We start from the raw sequence: 23,226 nt of genomic DNA, 5'->3' as shown, positions 1-23,226 counted from the left end.
CGAGTGCTGGGACTAAAGGCGTGCACCACCATGCCCGGCCCTTATTTTATTATTATTTTTTAAAATATTTATTTATTTATATTTTTTGAGACAAGGTTTCTTCCATATAGCTCTGGATATCCTGGAACTCACTCTGTAAATCAGGCTGACTTCAAACTCAGAGATCCACCTGCGTCTGCCTCCCAAGTGGGACTAGTGCCCAGCCTCATTTAAATGACTAAACAGCATATGTAAATATATCTCAATAAAATTGTTTTTAGTCGGACACGGTGGCATACCCCTACAATCCAAGAGCTCAGGAGGCAAACCTAGGTGGCTCTTTCTGTGTTCAAGGCTATCCTGATTTATGTAGTCTACTCTGGACTAGTAAGGTCAACATAATCAGTCTCAAAAGAAAAAAAATTAGGGCCGGGCTTGGTAGCACACGCCTTTAATCCCAGCACTTGGGAGGCAGAGGCAGGTGGATCTCTGTGAGTTCGAGACTAGCCTGGTCTACAAAGTTAGTCCAGGACAGCCAAGGCTACACAGAGAAACCCTGTATCAAAAAACCAAAAAAAAAAAAAAAAAAGAAAAGAAAAAAAAAAAGAAAAGAAATTAGAGAACAACTATGAAGTGGACCAAACTAAGCTAATTTGGAGTGACCAGAATGTGGTTACTAGTGGACTGGATCGAATGCAGCCAAGGAGAAGTAGAGGATTACCCTGCTAGCCGGGCGGAGGCTCTCCCTAAGACAAGGCACTGCCCACACAGGCCCTCGTGAACAGGGTGAGCCTGAGGAAACACACCCAGGCAGCTTCTTACCTCCTCCTTGGTGTAGTACTTCAGGAGCCCTTCTCTCGGCAGAAGGACAAACCTCCTTCTCAGGAACTGCGCACTGTCCCGTCCCCGCTTCCACAGGAACACTTCTCGGTTACCTTAACCACCAAGGGCAAGAAGTGAGCCATGACGTCAGCACAAATGAGCTAATGAGAGGTTCACGGCCCTGCGCCTCCACCTGCCACCGCAGCCAGTGTAAGCCTGCTCTTTCAGGTGGAAGCAACAGGGTCCTATCTGGGGCCGGCTTTATATAATGTCAGTCTCCACCCACTGTGCAAACTCTATTTCCTTAGCTCTCCATGATTTCACGCTGCTCCCCCAGAAGACAGGTGTGGTGGGCCTGCGATCCCAGCCCTTAGGCTGAGGAAAGAGACTTGTTATGAGTTTGATGCCAGTCTTGGCTACATAGCAAGACAGTGTCACAGAAAAGAAAGGAAAAGGTGTTGGAGAGATGATTCAGCAGTTAAAAGTACTTGCTGTTTTTTGCAAAGGACCCAGGTTCGATTCTCAGCACACACACACGGTGGCTCACAATCATCCTGAGCTCCAACGGCACCCCTATTACATGTGGTACACATACATACATACATACATACATACATATATACATATATACATACATATACATACATACATACACATATACACACATACATACATTCAGGCCAAACAATCATATGCATACATGTAAAGTTAAACTTTTGTTTGTTTTTTTGAGACACGGTTTCTCTGTGTAGTCCTGACTGTCTTGGAATTTACTCTGTAGACCAGGCTGGCCTCAAACTCATAGAGATACACCTGCCTCTGACTCCTGAGTGCTGGGATTAAAGGCATGCACCAGCACTGCTCAGCTAAATTAAAAAAAATTTTTTTATTTAATTAAAAAAAAAAAGAAAGGACAGAGAGGGGAAGGGAGGAGAAGAAAGAAGACAGGGAAAAGGAAAGAAAAGGAAAACTCTTAAGAAGCCCAAGTATCGGCCAGGGATAGTGGCGCACGCCTGTAATCCCAGCACTTGGGAGGCAGAGGCAGGCAGATCGCTGTGAGTTCAAGGCCAGCCAGGTCTACAAAGCGAGTCCAGGGAAGCCAAAGCGGTGGTACACACCTTGGATCCCAGCACTCAGGAGACACAGACAGATGGGCCTCTGTGAGATTATGGCCAGCCTGTGATACATTGAGAGTTTCAAGCAAACCAAGGCTATATGGTAAGACTCTGTCTAAAAATATATATACTTATATATTTTATAAATTATATATTGCTAGCCAACTTTGACATTGATATCAACCTGCCACAAGTTTAAGAGTATAAGAGTGACCCCAAAACATCTACTAGTTGAGGAATAATTTTCATGCCTGGAAATTCTGGAAGCAAGCCAGGCATGGTGGCTGTACTCGAAGCTCTCCCAGAGTCAGAGGCAGGCGGATCGCTGTGAGATCAAGGCCAGCCTGGTCTACAAAGTGAGTCCGGGACAGCCAAGGCTACACAGAGAAACCCTGTCTGGAAAAGAAAAAAAGAAAAAATTCATGGAAGCTGAGATTCTGCAAACCCTTTGACCTCTGGTCAATGCCAGCTTGAGAGTTCAAGTCAGTGGAGTGAAAACTGGCCTGATCCAAGGCTGCCAATGAGGCTGTGCATGAGTGTGGGAAGAGGCGCTGAAATCCAGCTCATGCTTCTACCGAGCCTACCTCCCCGTCCCATTTCCTAGAACTCATTAGACCATAGATCTCAAAACATTAAGATGGTAACCTTAGGACTACAGAGATGGCTCAGTGGCTGAGAGCACTGGCTGCTCTTCCAGAGCACCCAGCTTCAAATCCCGGCACCCACATGAGCAGCTCACAACCATCACAATTCTAGCCCCAGGGAGTCTAATGCCCTGTCCTGGCCTCTGGGTGCACCACACATACTTGGGTACACACACATACATGCATACAAAATAGTAACTTTACCTGCGGGTGAGACAGCTTTCCCATCAGCCATAAACTCCTGTCTCTCATACTTAGCTCGAATCCATTGCTCCTTTAAGACTCTAAAAAGAAGACTTTTGGTCAGTTGTGTCTACTCCGGTGTCTTCCCACAGTGACTTTCTGAGAGCCTGCAGCGGAGGGCGGGGACAGCCCAGCAGCTACCTTCTCGGGACACCCACAGGTCTCTCCTCCTTAAGGTAGTTAATGCTGGTGCTGGAGGACTGAGTCTCTGTAGTGGGGGTGAGCTGTCCTGTGCTTTGTGGACCAGACAGCAGTACCACTGGCTTCCACCTCCTAGATGCCAGTACCTTCTGTTCTCCAGATGACAAATCTAGTGGGTTGAGAGGCACTAGACTGTCCCTCAGCCCTCTAAGTCAGGGATGAAGACACCCTGGACATTTAACCTGTGCGCCCCTCCCCCATACCCCTGTCCCCTCTCCCTGCTTGTGAACTTGAGTCAGAAACACCCTGGACCTGCTGATGAACTCTGGGCCACCACACTGCATAGAGCAGACTGAACTTTGTTTTATTTATTTTGAGGTGAGGCCTCGTGTGTCCCAGGCTGACCCCATGTCCAAAGTGGCGGAGAATGACTTTGAACTCATGACCTTCCTGCTTCTACCTCTCTACCAAGTGCGACAGTTACAGATGTATACTAGCAGATCCAGTTTTATGCAGCGCTGGGGATCGAACCCAGGGCTTTAAGCAAGCAAGCACTCTACCAACTATGCTACATTGCCAGACCAAACTACTAAATTTGGGAGATGAGCCAGTAATAGAACTGCCTTCCCTAGTGCTGTTGAGGTGGGCAGTTGGGTGTAAGGAACCCAGTAGCATACTTAGCAGGTAGTAAGGGTTTGAGGGATTTTTTTTGTTTGTTTGTTTTTTGAGACAGGGTTTCTCTGTGTAGCCTTGGCTGTCCTGGAATCACTTTGTAGACCAGGCTGGCCTCGAACTCACAGCGATCCGCCTCCCGAGTGCTAGAATTAAAGGCGTGCGCCACCACGCCCGGCCTTGAGGGATTTTTTGTTTTTGTTTTTGACAGTGTCTTACTATGGCTATAAACTCACAGAGACAGACCTGCCTGCTTCTGCATCCTAGCTAGTTAGATGAGGTGTGCTTCACAATACTAGGCTCACAGTAGTTTTTCCTTTTCTTTCTTTCTTTCTTTTTTCTTTTTTTTTTTTTTTCAAGACAGGGTTTCTCTGTGTAGCCCTGGCTGTCCTAGACTCCCTTTGTAGACCAGGTTGGCCTCGAACTCACAACGATCCACCTGCCTCTGCCTCCCGAGGGCTGGGATTAAAGGCGTGTGCCACCACCGCCCGGCTCATTGTAGCTTCTTAATGCTATACTCAACCTAACATTCTTCTTGGCTGCAGTAAAACTATGTGGCTGAGAGCAAACTCATTTCCATTGTTCGGTCCTTATCTTTTCCAGGTACATGTTCCAAAGGTCAGATGACTGAATGGCCCGGGCACAGGAGTGACCTAGAGCTATACATCTGGCCCAAACAGGTCACCTGGAGCTCTGGGTTGCCCGGGGCTGTAGGGGTCAAAGGAACCCAAAGGTAGAGCCTGACTGGGAGCCCCATCTGTGTCGTGCTGGACAGCGAGTGCAGCATGAACCTGCAGGTGGGTCTGCTGCCAGCTGCATACGGAAGTCTGGTTGAGAGAAAGATGGATGGACAAGAGCCATGAGCGTATGAAAGACCTGGTCCCACTGGGACCCTGGTGTGGCCCTTGCATCACACCTTCTCCTCTTCCTTGGTCATGTTTGAACTCCTGGTATTATGATTCTCCTCTTCCTCTTCCCTTTTGTTTCCGCTTTAAAAAACAAAACCAATCCCGGGCGTGGTGGCGCACGCCTTTAATCCCAGCACTCGGGAGGCAGAGGCAGGCGGATCGCTGTGAGTTCGAGGCCAACCTGGTCTACAAAGTGAGTCCAGGACGGCCAAGGCCACACAGAGAGACCCTGTCTCGAAAAACCAAAAAATAAAAAAATAAAAAAAAATAAAAAATAAAAAACAAAACCAAACAAAAACATTTAGCAGGGCATGGTGGCACGTGCCTTTAACCCCAGCACTTGGGAGGCAGAGGCAGGTGGATCTCTGAGTTCAAGGCCTGCCTGGCCTACAAAGCGAGTCCAGGACAGTCAGGGATGGTACACAGAAAAACCCTGTCTCGAAAAACATAAAAAAACAAGGCCTGGTGGCGCATGCCTGTAATCCCAGCACTCAGGAGGCAGAGGCAGGCGGATCGCTGTGAGTTCGAGGACAGCCTGGTCTACAAAGTGAGTCCCGGACAGCCAAGGCTACACAGAGAGACCCTGTCTCAAAAAACAAAAATGAAAACAAACAAAAACAAAAACAAAATACATTGGGCCAGGTGTGGTGGCATACGCCTTTAATCCCAGCACTCAGGAGGCAGAGGCAGGCGGATCGCTGTGCATTCAAGGCCTGCCTAGTCTACAAAGCCAGTCCAGGACAGCCAAGGCTAACACAGAGAGATGCTGTCTCAAAAAACCCAAAAAACCAAAAGCAAACAAAAAACAAAAAACACTGAGGCAGAGGCAGCCGGATTGCTGTGAGTTCAAGGACAGCCTGGTCTACAAAGTGAGTCCAAGACAGCCAAGGATACACAGAGAAACCCTGTCTCGAACAAACAAACAAACAAAACCAAAAACCAAAGCCAAAAAAATACATTTATGTAGGGCATAGTGGTACACGTTTATAATCCCACACTGGGGGAGACAGAGGCAGGTGGATCTCTGAGTTTGAGGCCAGCCTGGTCTACAGAGGTAGTTCCAAGACAGCCAGGGCTATACAGAGAAACTCAGTCTCAAAACACCAAAAATAGAGCCTGGCGGTGGTGGTGCACGCCTTTAATCCCAGCACTTGGGAGGCAGAGGCAGGCAGATCTGTGAGTTCGAGGCCAGCCTGGTCTACAAAACAAGTCCAAGACAGCCAAGGCCACACAAAGAAACCCTGTCTTAGAAAAAATAAAAAATAAAAAACCCAAAAATAAAAAATATATTTATTTATATATTTTGTGTGCACATGTATGTGTGTGTAACTGCTCACTCCACAGTGCATGTGTGGAAGTCTGAGGACAACTTGTGGGAACCAGCTCTCTCCTTCCTGCAGATCTCAGGACTGGACCCAGGTCCTCAGGCTTAATGGCAGGTGCCTTCAGCCACTGGGCCGTCGTACAGGCCTTTGCTGTTACTGTTTTGAAACAGAGCCTCACTACCCTGCAGGCCAGGCTTGTCTCAAACCCCAGCTACTGAGGCCTCAGCCTCCCTGGCCTCCCGAATGCCAGGATCACAGGTGTGCACCATCAACCTGGTTTGGCATCATCCTTCTTGAGAGTGGCTTCACACCTGTCCTTCCACGTGTCTGATATTCGGAACCCACAAAATCTCCTGGTGCCTGAGCCATCTTACTTTGGCATTATGTCCCTTACAATTAAGAGTTCTTCCTAGGTTTGAGGTGTAGCTCAGAGGTAGAGTGCTGGCCTCCTATGTACAGGCCCTGGTCTTGACCTTCACTATGCAACCCTAATACCTTCCCAAGGCACAGCCTTCCCCACGGGACAGTGAGGGCAGCACCAGGCCCAACGTGGAGATAGGAATCCCGGGCCGTAGGATCAGCACTAGGGGGGAGACCGGAGCCTGAGGACTCCTGTTCCGGTCCCAGAGGCTGAGAATGCGACAGTTTTGGAACCGGAGGGAAGCAGCCACCAGCCTCAGTCACTGGGGATTGAAATGCACAGATATTGTAGCAGTCGTGATAGCAATGTTGGAGGGGCAGGGTAGACAGCCTGTGTAAGAGATGCTGGCCAGGGACTTGGGGCAAAGGCTGAATGGTGGCAACAGGGCAAGATGGGCTAGGCTCTTTCAAGTGGTGTCCACCATAACCCTCAGAGGGGTGAGGGACCTGGTATCACTGTAAAACTGACTCTAAGAAATGCATTAAGGGGGCTGGAGAGATGGCTCAGAGGTTTAAGAGCACTGCCTGCTCTTCCAAAGGTCCTGAGTTCAATTCCCAGCAACCACATGGTGGCTCACAGCCATCTATAATGAGACCTGGTGCCCTCTTCTGGTGTGTAGGCAGAACACTGTATTCAAAATAAATACATAAATAAATAAATCTTAAAAAAAAAAAAGAAAGAAAAAGAAATGCATTAAGCGGGCTGGAGAGATGGCTCAGCGGTTAAGAGCACTGGCTGTTCTTCCAAAGGTCCTGAGTTCAGTTCCCAGCAACCACATGGTGGCTCACAGCCATCTATAATGAGACCTGGTGCCCTCTTCTGGTGTGAAGGCAGAACACTGTATTCAAAATAAATACATAAATAAATAAATCTTTAAAAAAAATGCATTAAGCGGGCTGGAGAGATGGCTCAGCAGTTAAGAGCACTGGCTGTTCTTCCAAAGGTCCTGAGTTCAGTTCCCAGCAACCACATGATGGCTCACAACCACCTGTAATGTGATCTGATGCCCTTATACTTAATAAATAAATAAATCTTAAAAAAAAAAAAAAAAAAAGGAAATGCATTAAGCTGGCCAAGGTGATTCACGCCTGTAATCCTAGCACACAAGAGACAGAGGCAGGCGGGTCTCTATGAGTTCAAGGCTGGTCCACAAAGTGAGTCCAGGACAGTCAAGGCTACACAGAGAAACCCCCGTCTCAAAAGAACCAGGCGTGGTGACACATGCCTGTAATCCCAGCACTCGGGAGGCAGAGGTGGGCAGATCGCTGTGAGTTCGAAGCCAGACTGGCCTACAAAGGGAGTCCAGGACAGCCAAGGCTACACAGAGAGACCCGTTTTGAAAACCAAAAAAAGAACACCGCTCCCCCAAAAGCATTAAAAGCACCATGCTGTACGACATAGGAGGACTCAAATGACATCATTTGATCTATCTACGTCATGTTATAAGGCATGTTCTTGTCTCTGCTGTTGAAGAGGAACTTGGGCTACATGCAGAGGGACATTCACGGTGGCTGGGCCACCTTCTTATAGCTGGGTAGTGATAGAGTTGGGAGGAGGGGAAACCTGAAGCCTTCTGCATGTAAAGACGTCCTTCCCTGCCACTCCACATGGCATCACTTAACTGCAAAACCACAGAACCGATGTATTTGTGCAAGGCCTGAAAGCATCCTGCTGAGACTCAGTGGTTCAAATACAACTTTTCCAGCCATGCCTGCATGAGACTGTGCCTACCTCGGGATCCCTTTTCCCGAATACACAGGACACTGTCCTTGTGAGGCCGAGGGCCCGGGAAGGAGGCCCAGGCTCAGGGAGTCAGCTTTGCAGAGGATTGGGGTCACTAGACTCTGTGGTTCACCTCACCTGTATAACCCTCCTACTATACTGGGCTTTTCCTAAGGGCCCTTCACATCCATTGGGCTCTGTCCCTGAGTCCGAGGGTAGCAATCATACTTGCAGGGTTGCTGGGAATGCTTGACAGTAACACACAGCGTTTAGCACAGAGCTTGGCACACTTGGAAAGCTCCGCAAATATTAACGGCTCTTGTTTTGTTTGAGGTGGAGTCCTAGGCAGCCCATGCTCAATTCTTCTTCTTCTTTTTTTTTAATTAATTAATTTATTTATTTATTTATTATGTATACAGTGTTCTGCCTGCATGTATACCTGCATGCCAGAAGGGGGCATCAGATCCCATTATAGATGGTTGTGAGCCACCATGTGGTTGCTGGGAATTGAACTGACCTTTGGAAAGGCTGGCAGCACTCTTAACCACTGAGCCATCTCTCCAGTCCCCCCCCACCTCGCCATGCTCACTTCTGATGTGTGACTCAGTGTGTGGCTGAAGCTAACCGTGAATTCCTGATCATACCCTCTTTGTTGTTGTTGTTTTTATTTTTCAAGACACAAGCCAGGGCTCTGGTTGTCCTGACTAGCTGTCCTGGACTTAACTTTGTAGACCAGTCTGGCCTAAAACTCTGCCTCCCGAATGTTGGGATTACAGGCTTCTGCCACCACATCTGCTTTAAACCAGGGTTCCTATGCACCCTCGGTGGCCATACCAACTCCATCCCTGAAACAGTCATGCAGCCAGGACTCAGGAGAACTCACCTCAGACAAAAGTACCAGGGACAGAGAAGGGCAGGACAAACCCCTCCCCAGACCCTTTGGAACCACTCACTTACAGGCAGTCGTTGGCCTGAGGGACGTAGTAGAAAGCTGGGACTCTGGCTTCAAACTTGGCTTTCACACTGAGGTTCCCATTGTGGGTCATGAACTGTAAGACAAGAGCACATTGGCGTAACTGTAGAACTTGAACATGAGCTTGAAGCGAAACCACGGTCGACCCAGAAGACTGTGGTTGCTGGGCATGGTGCCTCACACAGGCCTTTAATCCCAGCAGAGGCAGGTGGACCTCTGAGAGTCTGAGATCAGCCTGTTCTGCCCAGTGAGTTCCAGGACAGTCAGGGCTATGTAGAGACAAAGGATAAATAACTAATAGCCTGTGGTTTCCACGGAGGCAGAGCCAGGAGAAGCTGCCTCTAAGCAGGCTTCTCGCCGGGCATGGAAAGGCCTGGTTTGCCATTCTGTGGGGGACTGATAACCATGCCTTTTATAGACATGTCCTTGACAGTCTAGTTTACTGGGCCTTCTCAACCATTTCAACGCTACCATTCTGTTTTTGAAGAGGACACGAGGGCTCTGAGACATCCGGTAGCTTCCTAAGGCAACACAGCTACTTAACACAGAGTGGTGCAATGAACCCAGCTCTGCCGGACCACCAAAGCTCGTGTTTTTTCCTTTCACTCTTTCCACAGACAGCCAAGCCTCCTGAAGGCCCTGAAAGTCTACAGGGGATGGACTGGGACATCTGGGAAATGAAAATGGCTACCGGCCCCATAGGATACGCATGTCACCTGAGACTCATGATAGGCATTCTGTCCAGTGATAATGCTGAGGTGCCAGTGAGCAGTGACATACCAAAGGTAAGAGCAGTGAACACTCCCTGCGGGGGAGCGGGGGAGCTATGTCAGAGACTCATATTGCCTGTGAACCCCAGCAGAGCGTGAGTGGCTTTGGGGATCTCACTGTCCCAATGAGGAAATAACGGGGAGTTAGAAGGCAAGCCCTGTGGGTGTACGGGCCGATTGGCAGAGTACCTGACTTTCCCCGCACAGAACGCAAGCCTTGAATGGATGGCCACTTTGTCTTGTCAGTGCGCTCTTTCCACCAAGAACGCACAGTAGGGCTACAGTTACACCCGTGTGGACTGAACAGTAAAACGTCCAGCCCAGATCCTGCCACAGAATGGAGGTGCTCAGCGATGTTACCTGCTTCCCCAGTGGCCCCTGAGCCTCTCCATTCACCAACGTGGTGCTGACCTGTCTGCTTTCTTAAGTTTCTTCTGGCCACAATGGCTTCACCACCCAGGCTGAGGGTTCCTCCATACTAACTGGGCAGGAAAGCTGAGTGGGCTAGGAGGTCGGAAGGAACTTAGGCTATGAAGTAGTTGTTTCTCTTCCTCAGTGTCTGGCTCCTACAAATGATGACAGCAACTGTTCATTCACTTTGTGTCTGGGCTGAACCTATGTTTTATTCCAACAGCGGCCAGTGAGAGGACGGCTGAGTGGCCATAACAGGGCCGTGGAGACAGGATCTGTAGCTAAGATTAAGGAACTAGGCCAAGGGCTGGAGAGATGGTGCAGTAATTAAGAGCACCTATTGCTCTCTCAGAAGACCTGGGTTCAGCCCCCAGTGCCACCGTGGCAGTTCACCGTTTTTTTGTCACTTCAATTCCAGGGCATCTATCTGATGCCTTCTTTTGACCTCTCTGGGCTCCTGAGCGTATGTGACATACGCACATGCCTACACTCAGGCACACACACACACACAGAGAGAGAGAGAGAGAGAGAGAGAGAGAGAGAGAGAGAGAGAGAGAGAGAGAGAGAGAGAGAGAGAGAGAGGGAAGGAGGGAGGGAGGGAGGGAGAGAGAGAGGGAGGGAGAGAGAGAGAGAGAGGGATTACTCAAGCCCTCACCTTGTAAGGGGAACAAGTGATTGGCTGGGATTTGAACTCCGAGTCTAAGCTACCATCTACTAGTCTGTGTTCCCTCTCGTTATTCATAGCACCCTTCTGGCCTGCATTTTCCTCCTCTGTGGAACAGGAGGTACACCTGTGTCCCATCTCCCCACGCCCAATTCCAAGAATCCACGCATGCTTGCCAGTCTACCTCCACCATACTGTCGTCCCAGAAGTCCAGTCTCACGGATTTAACTTTGCTGATGTCTGGGAAGTTGCGGTGGACGCCAGAGCAATTGAGACAGATGAAAATCCCCAGCTTGTAAGAGGCCCAATCAGGATCTGCGGGGTAGAAGGGCAGGATCTCCGCTGAGTGGGACTAGGACAGAACTAGGCTACAGGGACAGGCTGGACCGGACAGTTTGGATTCTGGGTCGGAGGCCAGCTCTGCCCATGCTGGGAATCGTTTCTCGTTTGGTCCCCGACCTTGGACAACTGAGATGACAGCATGAATCGTGCTTAGCCCACCCTGTGGCGACACTCAGAAGACCTCGGAAGGGGGAACCGAGAAGAGCCGGGCGAACGAACGAGGCAGCCACATCAGCACCCTTAGGGTCAACGCGCCGCCTGAGGGTCGCGGTGGGGGCCGGGGAGGACGGGGACATGGAGGCACCTAAGGTGAGGACCTCAGCGTCCCAGAGCGCGGGAAAGGCCAGGGGTCGGAGATGATGTCCAGAGCCGGGTACTGGGTGGTAGGGTGCGGGGTGGGAGAGTGAAAGGAACCCAAGGGCATGAACTACAGCTGGTGCGGAGCGAGGAAGGAGGTCCCGGGCTCCGGGAACAGGGAGAAGGAGGACCGTCGGGGCTGCCGGAAACTCTCCAGGGAGGATGACTGGGATCCCGGGTGAGGAGTGAGCCTGGGTCGCGCGCAGATGGGTTCCTAGGGAAGGGGCTGGCGGGCCAGGAGACCTGGCTGCACCTGCCCCGCACGTCGCGCCCTTACCGGCAGCTCCGCAGTCGGCGCAGTGCGAGTTGCCGGTGCCCGTAGCCTGTAGCAACTCCAGCAGCCTCTTCTTGTTGCGTTCGCGGTCGCCCATGGCCGTCCAAGAGGTCCCAGCGGAGTCAGCCCCGTCACCTCCGCGCTTCCCGTTCCTGGACGCCCATGTTCCTGCGTTTGCCTGGCCGCGGGAGAAGGATTTAGATCCCCCACCAAGCCTCAGAGCCACTTCTGCAGCTGGGCCAGCCCCTGAGAGAGCAGGCCCCGCCTCTAGGTCTTAGACCACGCCCCTAAGCAATATGCCCCGCCCTCAAGGCATAGCGTTCAGCTCCACCGCCTGCAGGGAGGGACAGATCTAATCCTGCCTGGCTACTTGCTAACTAAGTGGGTGATAATGGTTTATTCAGTCTCTCTAGGTTTCAGTTTCCACATCTGAAAAAGAGTTATATAAGGGTAGCGTAGCTACTTCCTCAGCATTGAAACATTCCGCGCTGGAGGGACTCAGGGAGTTCAGAAAAGTGTAAAACTCACAGGGTTAGGGTGAAAAGACCCTTTGCTGGAGCTGCTTGCAAGCTGAGCAGGGACACCAAGCTAAGCAGCACGCTGGGTGGGAGTTTCGGCGATGCTGCCTCTTTTGACTCTCGCTGTGCTCCGTAAGTACCCTTAATAAACTCAGCTTCAAGCTAGACTCAGGTGCAATTTATTTGGTCTATCGTTGGTGCACCACATGTGGTAAACAGACATTTGTTCGCGTCTGCACTTCAGGGCTCCTTGGAAAGGTTGAGCATGCTCTAATTTGTGTTAGAGTGTTCTTCTACAGGGCTAGAAGCAAATGCTCCTTTTCAAAACACTCTCCATTGTAGGCTTTGAACTTTTAAAAAACCTTATTTGGGGTTCTTTATCCTAGATAGCAGAGAAAAGAGGTTAATAGGAACAGAAGGAATAGACTTTTTTTTTTTTTTTTTTTTAGACTCAGTTTTTTGGAGCGATTCCACTGGCGTAATCGGCAGGATTCCAACAGACCAGTTAAACAGCAAACCAGCAATTCACCAGAGGTGACTGCAACCGCAGCCGCTGGAACCCGGAGCAACAGCCAGAGCCCAGAGCAGAGTAGCTGGAACACGGAGCCTCGAAGTGTTCGCTGAAGCGGTTTTCTCTAGGAGAGTCTTGAACCAAAAAGCCCCGCCTCTTGTTTTGGGTATATAAATAAATAAATAAATAAATAAATAAATAAATAAATAAATAAATATGTGTGTGTGTGTGTTTGTGTGTGTCACCTCTCTGAGTCCATACTAGGATGTTTATCATTGGCAAAGACCATGGCCTTGGAAGAGGCGGTTCCTCTTCCAGTGGACAAACATCACCTGTTCTCTCACAAGTCTGTTTTCAGCAAAAAACAAAACAAAACAAAACAAAACAAAACAAAACAAAACACACCCCCTTACACAAGTCTGTATCACATCCCACACTTGGGATCAAACCAAAAACATGTTTACAATCCACTACACTCCATGATTTCCAGTCTCCAACACTGGATCTGGCCCAGTTGTGATTCCTTAAGAATGCCATCTGATGCTGAGCAATGGTGGCGCACGCCTCTAATCTCAGCCCTTGTGAGGCAGAGGCAGGTGGATCGCTGGGAGCTCGAGGCCAGCCTGGTCTACAAAGCGAGTCCAGGACAGCCAATGCTACACAGAGAAACCCTGTCTTGGAAAACAAAACAAAACAAAACAAACCCAGAGATGATTCACTTCCGCCGCACTGAATAAAAGAGAGAAACAAGTCTCCCAGGAGGAAGATGGGAAAGACAGAAATGTAAAGTATGAAGGAAGAGGGAGGAAGGGTAGCAGGGGGGAGGGGAAAGGGAGGGTCCACTTGGCAAAGCTGGACCATTTGGAGGACCAGACTTTCTTAGTCTCCTGGAGCATCTTGATTCCTAACTGGCCTCTCCCCAAAGCCTCATAAGGAAATACAGCCTCAGACAGTTCTGAGAGGAGTTCCTAACTGAAATGCCCTCTTGGATTTCTCTTCCTTCCCTTATTTTTGGAGGTTTTTTGTTTTAAACCTAGCAAAGGCTTAAGGTGGACTTGCAGCCATCCCAAGGAAGGAGAAGTTGACGGTCTGCTGGGACTTTGCGGCAGGTTTCCTGCCCCCTCCTTCTTTGTTGAGGGTAGGAGGTAAGGACCACTGGCTGGGCACTTAGCCAACCAAGCTCCAAAAATCAATGATGGATCGATGATCGATGCCTTTGCGTTTCAGGATGTCCCTCAGTGAGCAGCAGGCATCTTGTCATTTCACACAAGAGGCTGACGGCTAAGCCTCACAGGAGCTGTTACCCAAGGTCTTGTGGTTAAATGGTGTGGGCAACAGGCGCCTACAGCCAAGATTTCTTGTCACAGTTATTCATGAAATAAACCCTCTTTTTTCTCCTCCTGGATTTTTGAATTTCTTTTTGGTTAGGGCATTGGACCTATGGCTTTGTGCATGCTAGGTAAGCACCGAGCTGTAACCCAGCTCCTTACCCTTTCATATATATATATATATATATATATATATATATATATATATATATATGTATAACATGCAAAGTGATGATCCAGTACACTGTGTAATGATTATCACATCCAGGCTGGAGAGGCAGCTCAGTGGTTAGAGCACTGGCTGCCCTTCCAGAGGATCCAGGTTCAATTCCCACCACCCACGTGTCAGGGATCTGATGCCCTCTTCTGTCCTCTTTGGGCACCTGCAATTATGTTCACAATAAACAGACATACAGAAGACCCACACATAATTTAAAAACAAATAATCTTAGTAAACTACCCATGATGCACACACTCACCACCACCAACACACACAGACACACACAAATCACCACCCTGCTGTGTTCATCTTATAACCTGAGGGTTTGTTTTTTTTAAGATATATATATTTATTATGTATACAGTGTACACCTGCAGGCCAGAAGAGGGCACCAGATCTCATTATAGATGGCTGTGAGGCACCATGTGGTTGCTGGGAATTGAACTCAGGACCTTTGGAAGAGCAGCCAGTGTTCTTAACCTCTGAGCCATCTCTCCAGCCCTTTTCTTTCTTTCTTTCTTTTTTGGTTTCTTTGTTTTTTTGAGGCAGGGTTTCTCTGTAGTAGCTTTTTTTTTTTTTTTTTTTTTTTTTTTTTTTTTTTTTTGGTTTTCCAAGACTGAGTTTCTCTGTGTAGCTTTGGCTGTCCTGGACTCACTTTGTAAACCAGGCTAGCCTCGAACTCACAGAGATCCATCTGCCTCTGTCTTCCCAACACTGGGATTAAAGGCGTGCGCCACCAAGCCCGGCAGTAGACATCCTTTCATCACAGCTTCTCCAGACACTGAAGCCGGGCAGTGATGGCACTCACCTTTAATCCCAGTATGCAGAGGGATAGCTTGTTTAGGTCTGGCTGAAAAGCAAGACCAGTCTGGGCAACCTAGAAGACTTTGCCTCAAAATGAAAAGAGGATGGATTGAGTTCGAGGCCAGCTTGGTCTACAAAGCTACTCCAGGACAGCCAAGGCTACACAGAGAGACCCTGTATCGAAAAACAAAAAACAAACAAACAAAAAACAAAAAGAAGAGGATGGAGATATGGAGCTCAGTAGCAGATCACTTACCTCACCTATGACGGCCAACCCTCAGGGCTAAATACACATGAAAATTATTAGTAAGTACATTGTATTATAGAAAATAAATGCACTCTACAATGCTTAGAGAATCCCTTTTCCAATTAATAACACATATAGAATGCTCCAATTTGTGTAGAAAAACAAAATTTTGTTGGGCGTGGTGGCGCACGCCTTTAATCCTAACACTAGGGGGGCAGAGGTAGGTGGATGCCTTTGAGTTTGAGGCCAGCCTAGTCCACAAAGTGAGTCTAGGACAGCCAGGACTGCACAGAGAAACCCTGTCTCAGGAAAAGAGAGAGAGAGAGAGAGAGAGAGAGAGAGAGAGAGAGAGAGATTGAGGCATGCCTGATTTACTACACAGTGAGTTCCAAAACCAGCCCAAGCAGAACCTTGTTTCAAAATAAAATGTAAAAAAGAGGGGCTGGAGATATGGCTCAGTGGTTTAGGGCATTTGCGGTTCTTGCAGAGGACCCAGTCAGGGTTCCCAGCATCCGTGATGGCAGCTCACAAGAACCTGTAACTCCACCCACAGAAGATCTGACACTCTTTTCTTCATCACACATACATATTTTATTTGCATATATGTAAACAAAAGTAAACTGCATCATTTATAAAGCCTTATATTATTTTTATGTATACCATTCTAAATGATTTATTTTTAAAATACGTGTATGTGTTTGTGGGTGGTTATGTGTATGTGAGTGCAGATGCCTGGAGACTCCAAAGGCACCAGGTGCCTTGGAGGTAGTTAAAGGTAGCTGTGAGCCTCTGTAGGTGCTGGGAACCTAACACGTCTTCTGCAAGAATTGAAAGCACTCATCACTTCTGAGCTATCTGTCCTACCCTAAAATAAATCTTTTTTTTTTTTTTAAAGAATTAACAAGTCTGTGTCATAGCACCTACAGTCAGTTGCCTCCTCCTACATAATTTTCACTTCTGAGGCCTTGAGCAGTTGCCCCCTCCTACGGAGTTGTCACTTCTGAGGCCCTGTGCAGGTGGGTGGACGGGAATGTTAAATCTCAGCTCTAAGCGGGCCCTCAACCCCGAATGACACTCCCATAGACCCCACTTCACTGATCTCGGAAGAACAGTGAAACCCAAGTCAACCCAAATGTGGCTCATAATTTAGGAGGTGGGCTACCAGGATGAGAAACGTGGAGCTGTCCACCGCCCATCTGGGTGGTTCAGCAGGTTCCGGGTGAGGTGACAGAGGCCACCCCTGAGTCCCATGGCCTTAAATTGTATCTGCACTTGTCCTGACCAGCTACATGGCCAAGAGCTGAGCCTTATCCTTCCTGGCTTCTGGATCTGGAATATAAAAACATATTGATAGTTCTTGTATTTTCCTGGCCTCGCTGGATGTACCCCCCTGCTCCCAGAAACCTCAGTTTCCCGAGCCCTCTAACGCCAAAGTTTCATCTTGCTAAAATGCTGAGCTTGCAACCTTTGGTGAGTCCCTTGAGGTCTCTGACATGGGGGTCCAGCCAACAGCATTAAAGTCAAACTCAGTGCCACCTCATCATAGTTCCCCAAGATGTCGGGCTGTCAACTACTCTTAGCACCCACTGGCTTCTGAACCCTGGGCACAGAAATAGCCATTTGCCCTTTACTCTGTTGTGACAGACACAGTTGAGCATCTATGCTGTGACTGTGGTCCTAACAAGCCTAGGACAAAAATTAATCTTAAAAAAAAAAAGAAAGAAAGAAAAAGTAAGTCAGGCAGTGGTGGCACACACCCGTAATCCCAGCACTGGGGAAGCAGAGGAGGGAGGGTCTCTGTGAGTTCAAGTCAACCTGGTCAATAGAGTGAGTTCCAGGACAGCCAAGGCCGCACAGAGAAACCTTGCTTTGAAAAACAAAAAACAGCTGGGCGTGGTGGCCGACGCCTTTAATCCCAGCACTCGGGAGGATCGCTGTGAGTTCGAGGCCAGCCTGGTCTACAAAGCGAGTCCAGAACAGCCAAGGCTAACACAGAGAGACTCTGTTTGGAAAAAAAAGAAAAAGAAAAAGAAAAACAAAAAAATAAACAAAAGAGAAAAACGAAAGAAAGAAAGAAAGAAAAAGAAAGGTTTAAAAAAAATAAAACTGGCATTTGCCTAGCACATAGTTGAATAGCAGTGATGGCAAGAGGAAGATGAAGAGGAGGAAGAGGAGGAGGAGGCGGCGGCAGCTGGTCAGATGGCTCAGTGGTTAAGAGCACTTGCTGCTCTTTCGAGGGGCTTGGATTTGGTTCCCAGCCCCCACACACCAGGTCGTCACTTCCTGTAACTCCAGCTCCATGTGTGTGACACCCTCTTCTGATCTCCACAGACACCAGGCAAACGGACATGTGATGCACATAACATGTATGTAGGCAAAACACTCACACACATAAATAAACCTAAAATGTTTTTTAAAAAAAGGAAAGGAAAAGTGGGGAAAGGAGAAAAGAAAAAAAAAAAAGAAAAGAAAACAAAAAATTAGAAGCTGTTCCCAAGGGAAAAGGGCTGAGCCAGAGGCTGTCCTGCCCCCGGCCATTGCTGAGGGCTGAGACTAGAACGTGAGGGTGGGTTGAGGCAGCTTCTCCGGGGTGCTCAGCGCAGACAGCAGCTGCGGGAGGGAAGGAGAAGCCACGACCCTGGGACAGAATGTCCTCTGTAAACAAAACTCCCAGGGCTCCTCAGGACACAAACATTTAGTGCCTCTCAGTGCTGTCTCAGAGATGAGCCACGCAGGCCTGGAAGCGAGCCTTTCAGTGCATTCCCAGGAACAGGCCTGAGGTCCCCAGGGAATACAGCATGACTTCTTTTAAAACGGAAAAAAAAAAAAATCACTAGCTTTAGAATGTTCAAAAAGAACTATAATTATAGGGACTGTGGAAAAAAAAAAGTGAAAGAAAAAAATGCTTCCCACTGATGGGCCATAGAACACAATGTGTCAGGCCTCAAACGCACACGGTTCCATTTTATCTTTGTCACAGCTCCCAAACAGAGACTAGTTTTAGTCCCGTTTGGTGAACAAGGCAACTCTAGCCCAGAAACAGTTATTGCTTTACCCCAGGTCACATGACTAAGCATCCTGGGTGGGTGCAGTGCTGGAGCTGGAGCATGAATGCGGTTTGCCTTGGCATGTTTTCACCAGTCGGTTAGGCTGAGCCTGTGAACCTGACCTCCAAAAAAGGCGACAGGCAGCTGAGCCTCGCGCCCGTGCTCATTAGCCCTGCTGCAAACACTCATCACCATCATCATTACTGTGAGTTTCCTTCTGGCCTTGGACATACCATTTGGTACAGTCTGAACCATAGTTCTCTTTTTAAATTTATTTTATTTATTACTGCGTATGAGTGCTTTATCTGCAGAAGAGGGCATCAGATCACATCACAGATGGTTGTGAGCCACCATGTGGTTGCTGGGAATTGAACTCAGGACCTCTAAAAGAGCAGGCAGTGCCCTTAACCTCTGAGCCATCTCTCCGGCCCCAAACCATAGTTTTCATACCATTTTACATCTCTTAAAAATTAAAAAAACAAATTTATGTATAGCATATTTTATTTTATTTTTTAATTTTTATTTATTTATTTATTTATTTATTTTGTTTTTCGAGACAGGGTTTCTCTGTGTAGCCTTGGCTGTCCTGGACTCGCTTTGTAGACCAGGCTGGCCTCGAACTAACAGCAATCCGCCTGCCTCTGCTTCCCGAGTGCTGGGATTACAGGCGTGCGCCACCACGCCTGGCATATATCATATTTTAAAGATTCATTTTATTTTGTAGGCTAGAGAGGTGGTTCAGTAGTTACGACCACCTGCTGCTCTTTTTTCTTTTTTCTTTTTTCTTTTTTTTCTTTTTTTGGTTTTTTTGAGACAGGGTTTCTCTGTGTAGCCTTGGCTGTCCTGGACTCGCTTTGTAGACCAGGCCACATGGCGTCTCACAATGGTGCACTCCAGTGGGTGGACATTTAGCTCCAATGAAACCCAGTATAGTTTGTCTTCAAGTTATATACTTTCATGTGTTAAGAAATGTTCGGCTGGGCGCAGTGGCGCACACCTTTAACCCCAGCACTCAGGGAGGCAGAGGCAAGCGGATCTCTGGGAATTCGAGGCCAGGCTGGTCTACAAAGCAAGTCTAGGACAGCCATGGCTACACAAAGAAACTCTCTCTCCAAAAACGAAAACAAAAACGAAAGCAGGAAAGAGGAGAAAAGGAAATGTTCATGCTGGGCAATGGTGGAACATATTTTAATCCCAGTACTCAGGACATAGGAGGATCTGGCCCACAGAGCAAGTTCCAGGGCAGCCAGGGCAGTACAGAGAAACCCTATCCTGAAAAATAAAACAACAACCACAACAAAATGCCCGCATACTGCCGTCATGAATTTTTTGTTTAGTTTTTTTTTTTAAGTACATTTATTTATGTATTCACACATACACGCATTTGTGTGCTGTGGTGTATGTGTGGAGGTCACAGAATATCCTGTAGGAGTCAAGTCTACCACATGGGCTCTAAGGACCTGACATAGGTCGGCAGAATTAGCCGCTAGTGCCTTGACATCTTGCCAACCCTGTTTGGTTTTCCTTTTCTTAGACTTGGGACTGGGTCATTTGACATTTTCACTCTTCTGATTGTGCAGTGCTGGGACCTGAATCCAGAGCCTCACACATGTTAGACAAAAGCTACTCCCTCTACCCCCACCCCCGGCCCCCACCCCCACCCCGCCAGCCAGGGTCTTACCATTAGGCCGACATGGCCCTGACCTCACGGTTCTCTTACCTTAAGCTCCTGAGCTTTAAGGTTACAGGGATGCACCACCGTATCTGGCTATGGAGAACTGATTTTTAATATTCTACAAACAAAATTAATTTTTTCCCCAAGGGTATGTATCTGGAAATAAAAACAGGGAAATGAGAAGGACTTGATTTCAGGAGGAAGGGGCCACTTTCACTTTGAACACCCTAGTTCCGGATTGCAGTGAATCATGGGTACCAAGCTGTCTCTATCCCTGCCACCTCCAGTCTCTGGTCAAAGTACAGTTCTGAATGGAGACTCCGATGAGGCCATTTCCTCTCAAGGCTATTAATCATTAGTTCGGAAGAACAGATGATGCTGTGATGGGAACCAGCATTCACTGAGCCTGTGCTCTAATGTGCTCTGTGCCTCCAGCTTCTCCTGTCAGTTAGCAGCAGTACTGTGAGGCAGGGTACCACAGTCTGCAACTTACAAATGAGGAAGCTGAGGCCCAGAGAGGAACCGCTCTACTTTGGCAGCTAGCGAGCGAGCACTAAGCTGTGTCTTGCTAAACTGCACCACCTCTCAAAAGCACCACCAGGACTCTTCATGTGTGGGTCACAGGGCTGCTGAAATGCATCATGGGAAGTTTATTCTCTCACAGGTCAAGAGTTTAGAGAAACCTGCAACCAGAGTGTCAGCGGGGTTGGCTCCTTCTGAGGCCTCTGCAGGAAGTCTGTTGCATGCCTCGCTCCGACCTTCAGGGCCTTACCTTCTTCCACACACAGATGTGTCACTCCATCGTCACTAGGCGTTCATTGGGACATCTCCTAAGGACAGCCGTCATGCCGGAATGGCCGCTGCTCCAGTCCAGTGTGATCTCACTTTGGAAGGAGGAGGTGTTTTGAGATAGGATCTTACACTGCCGCCCTGGAGTCCCGGGAACATTTGGGCTCAAGGGTTCCTCTCACCTTAACCTCCCGACTGCCTGGGGCTGAGTCCCAGGGCTCCTGGCAGCTTCGCTGTTTTGATCGTGCCGTGCTTGGCGGGGAGGGGGGGGGGGGGAGGCGGGGTTAAATCCAGAGCCTCCGATGATGTGCTAGACTAGAGCTATGCACACCCCGGCCGCCATCTTATTTCCACTAAATGACAGGAAAGGGGACATTATTTCCAGATAAGGTTGCATTCTGCGGTACTGGGGGGTTAAGATTTTATACACACACACACACACACACACACACACACACACACACACACATGTATATTTTATATATACACATAGTTTGTTTTTGTTTTTTGAGACAGGGTTTCTCCCTGTCTGGGAAACTCCCAGCTGGGCGTTAAAAATTTAATATATCTTTTTTTGAAGGACGTAATTCAGTCACATGAAACAGAGTAAATTCTGGAGTGAAAAGGTAGTCATTTCTTCCTGGATTGGAAGCTTTTTTTTTTTTTTAAAGAAAGATTTGCTTTTAAGAATTCATTTGTGCTGGGCGTGGTGGCACACGCCTGTAATCCCAGCACTTGGGAGGCAGAGGCAGGCAGATTGCTGTGAGTTCGAGGCCAGCCTGGTCTACAAAGTTAGTCTAGGACATCCAGGGCTACACAGAGAAACCCTGTCTTGAATAAACCAAAAAAAAGAATTATTTTAAAATTATGTCTATTGTGTGTATGTGTGTGGTGTATGTGTGTGTATGTGTGTGGTGTATGTGTGGTGTATGTGTGTGTGTGTTGGGGTGCTCACGAATGCAGATGTCAGTCAGGTGTCTGAGGAGGGCCTGAAGACCCCTGGAAGTTAGAGTTTCAGCTGGCTGAAAGACGCCTGCTGCGGATGCCGGAAATAGAACTCGGGTCCTCTGTGATAGCAGCGCTGCCTTTTCACTCCTGCGACATCTCTTCAGTGCCTACTGAAGTTTTATGTTTCTAAATTCACTCACGGTTGTGCTGCGCACTTATGTATGTGAGGTGGTCTGATGACATTTGCTGGACTTGGTTCTCACCTGCTAACATGTGAATCCCAGGAATCAAACTCGGGTCACCAGGCTGCCTGGTGGCTGGCAAGACCTTTTGCCATGGTGGCACATGGCTTTAATCTCAGCATGCAGGAGGCAGAGGCAGGGAGATCTATGTGAGTTTGAGACCAGCCTGGTCTACAGAGTGAATTTCAGGACAGGCAGGGCTACACAGAACAACCGTCTCAGGGGGAAGAAAGTAATTCCAGCTTGACTGCTGTCCTTATAGGATGTCCCTGTGAACGCCGAGTGATGACGGAGTGACACATGTGTATGCTGAGGAACACCGTCGCCTGAAGGTCTGAGAGATCCTGCAACAGACTTCCTGCAGAGTTCTCAGAAGGAACCAACCCTACTGATAATCCTGACTGCAGGTTTCTAGACTCCTGAACAGAGAAAATAAGTTTCCCATGGTGCATTTCTGAAGCTCTATGACACACATGAAATAATTTTTTTAAACAAAAACTCATTACTTTCTCTTCTTCCTTACTACTTAAAAAAAAAAGTGAATAAAGTCCTTGCCCCACCTTCTAGCAAAAAATCTTTTCCACTCTTCTTCCACTTCCCAGGTTCCATTCCCCACTGTTCACTCTTGGCTTGGCAAGATAATCACTTTCCTCTTCTTGCCATGGGGCTCTTCTCCAGCCCAGCCTCACACTGGCTATAAATGACCAATATTTTCTAGAAACACCCTCCGATCTGACCTTGCATGTAAAAAACAAGCGACCTCCCGGACTTTTCCAGCGGTTCCATTCCGCGTTCCTAGATTCAACTTGGCTCCGGACTCGCCTCCCTCCATCCTTTTCAGATAGGCAAAGGTGCAGGATCGGCTACGTTGCTTTCCTTTTCCCACACATCTCTCCTCGTTTCTCCACTCAACTCAGTCCAGGGTTATCTGTGTGCGTACAAGCTCCCCACTGTCTGCTGCAGGCTGTATCTGTGTGGAGAGAACTCTCCACCCAAAACAGGAATACACCTGGTCTACTCCTTTCGGCCTTGGAGATCCCGCCCACGGGTTCTCAGGAGACCCTCAGCCATCAATCACTAGGAACTCGGGGCCATCTAGCTGAGAAGGAGCCTC

The 23,226-nt window shown here is 48.4% G+C and overlaps 1 protein-coding gene across 8 annotated transcripts in view; it reads right to left on the bottom strand.

Annotated features, from left to right (window-relative positions):
* Positions 1-23,226, bottom strand: part of ADAP2 (ArfGAP with dual PH domains 2) — a 45,764-nt gene that overhangs the window by 21,478 nt on the left and 1,060 nt on the right. For 3 of the 8 annotated variants that reach the window (XM_084750451.1, XM_084750457.1, XM_084750458.1), the window contains exons 1-9: positions 22,134-22,292; positions 21,105-21,275; positions 20,906-21,017; positions 20,179-20,289; positions 11,787-11,961; positions 10,995-11,125; positions 8,950-9,041; positions 2,765-2,844; positions 802-914 (exon numbers count right to left, since the gene is read on the bottom strand). In XM_084750451.1, the coding sequence (XP_084606577.1) occupies positions 802-914; positions 2,765-2,844; positions 8,950-9,041; positions 10,995-11,125; positions 11,787-11,880 (510 nt within the window). In that variant the 5' untranslated portion in view covers positions 11,881-11,961; positions 20,179-20,289; positions 20,906-21,017; positions 21,105-21,275; positions 22,134-22,292. Of the gene's footprint in view, positions 1-801; positions 915-2,764; positions 2,845-8,949; positions 9,042-10,994; positions 11,126-11,786; positions 11,962-20,178; positions 20,290-20,905; positions 21,018-21,104; positions 21,276-22,133; positions 22,293-22,672; positions 22,823-22,849; positions 23,222-23,226 lie in introns of those variants that run through there. The other 5 variants (XM_084750453.1, XM_084750454.1, XM_084750455.1 and 2 more) reach the window with 4 other exon arrangements.

The sequence above is a fragment of the Acomys minous genome, assembly GCF_964271855.1.
Source record: "Acomys minous genome assembly, chromosome: 12".
In the NCBI taxonomy this organism is placed as follows: Eukaryota; Metazoa; Chordata; class Mammalia; order Rodentia; family Muridae; genus Acomys; species Acomys minous.
The sequence above is the reverse complement of the archived record's forward strand: the minus strand, read 5'-3'. Positions and strand labels throughout refer to the sequence as shown.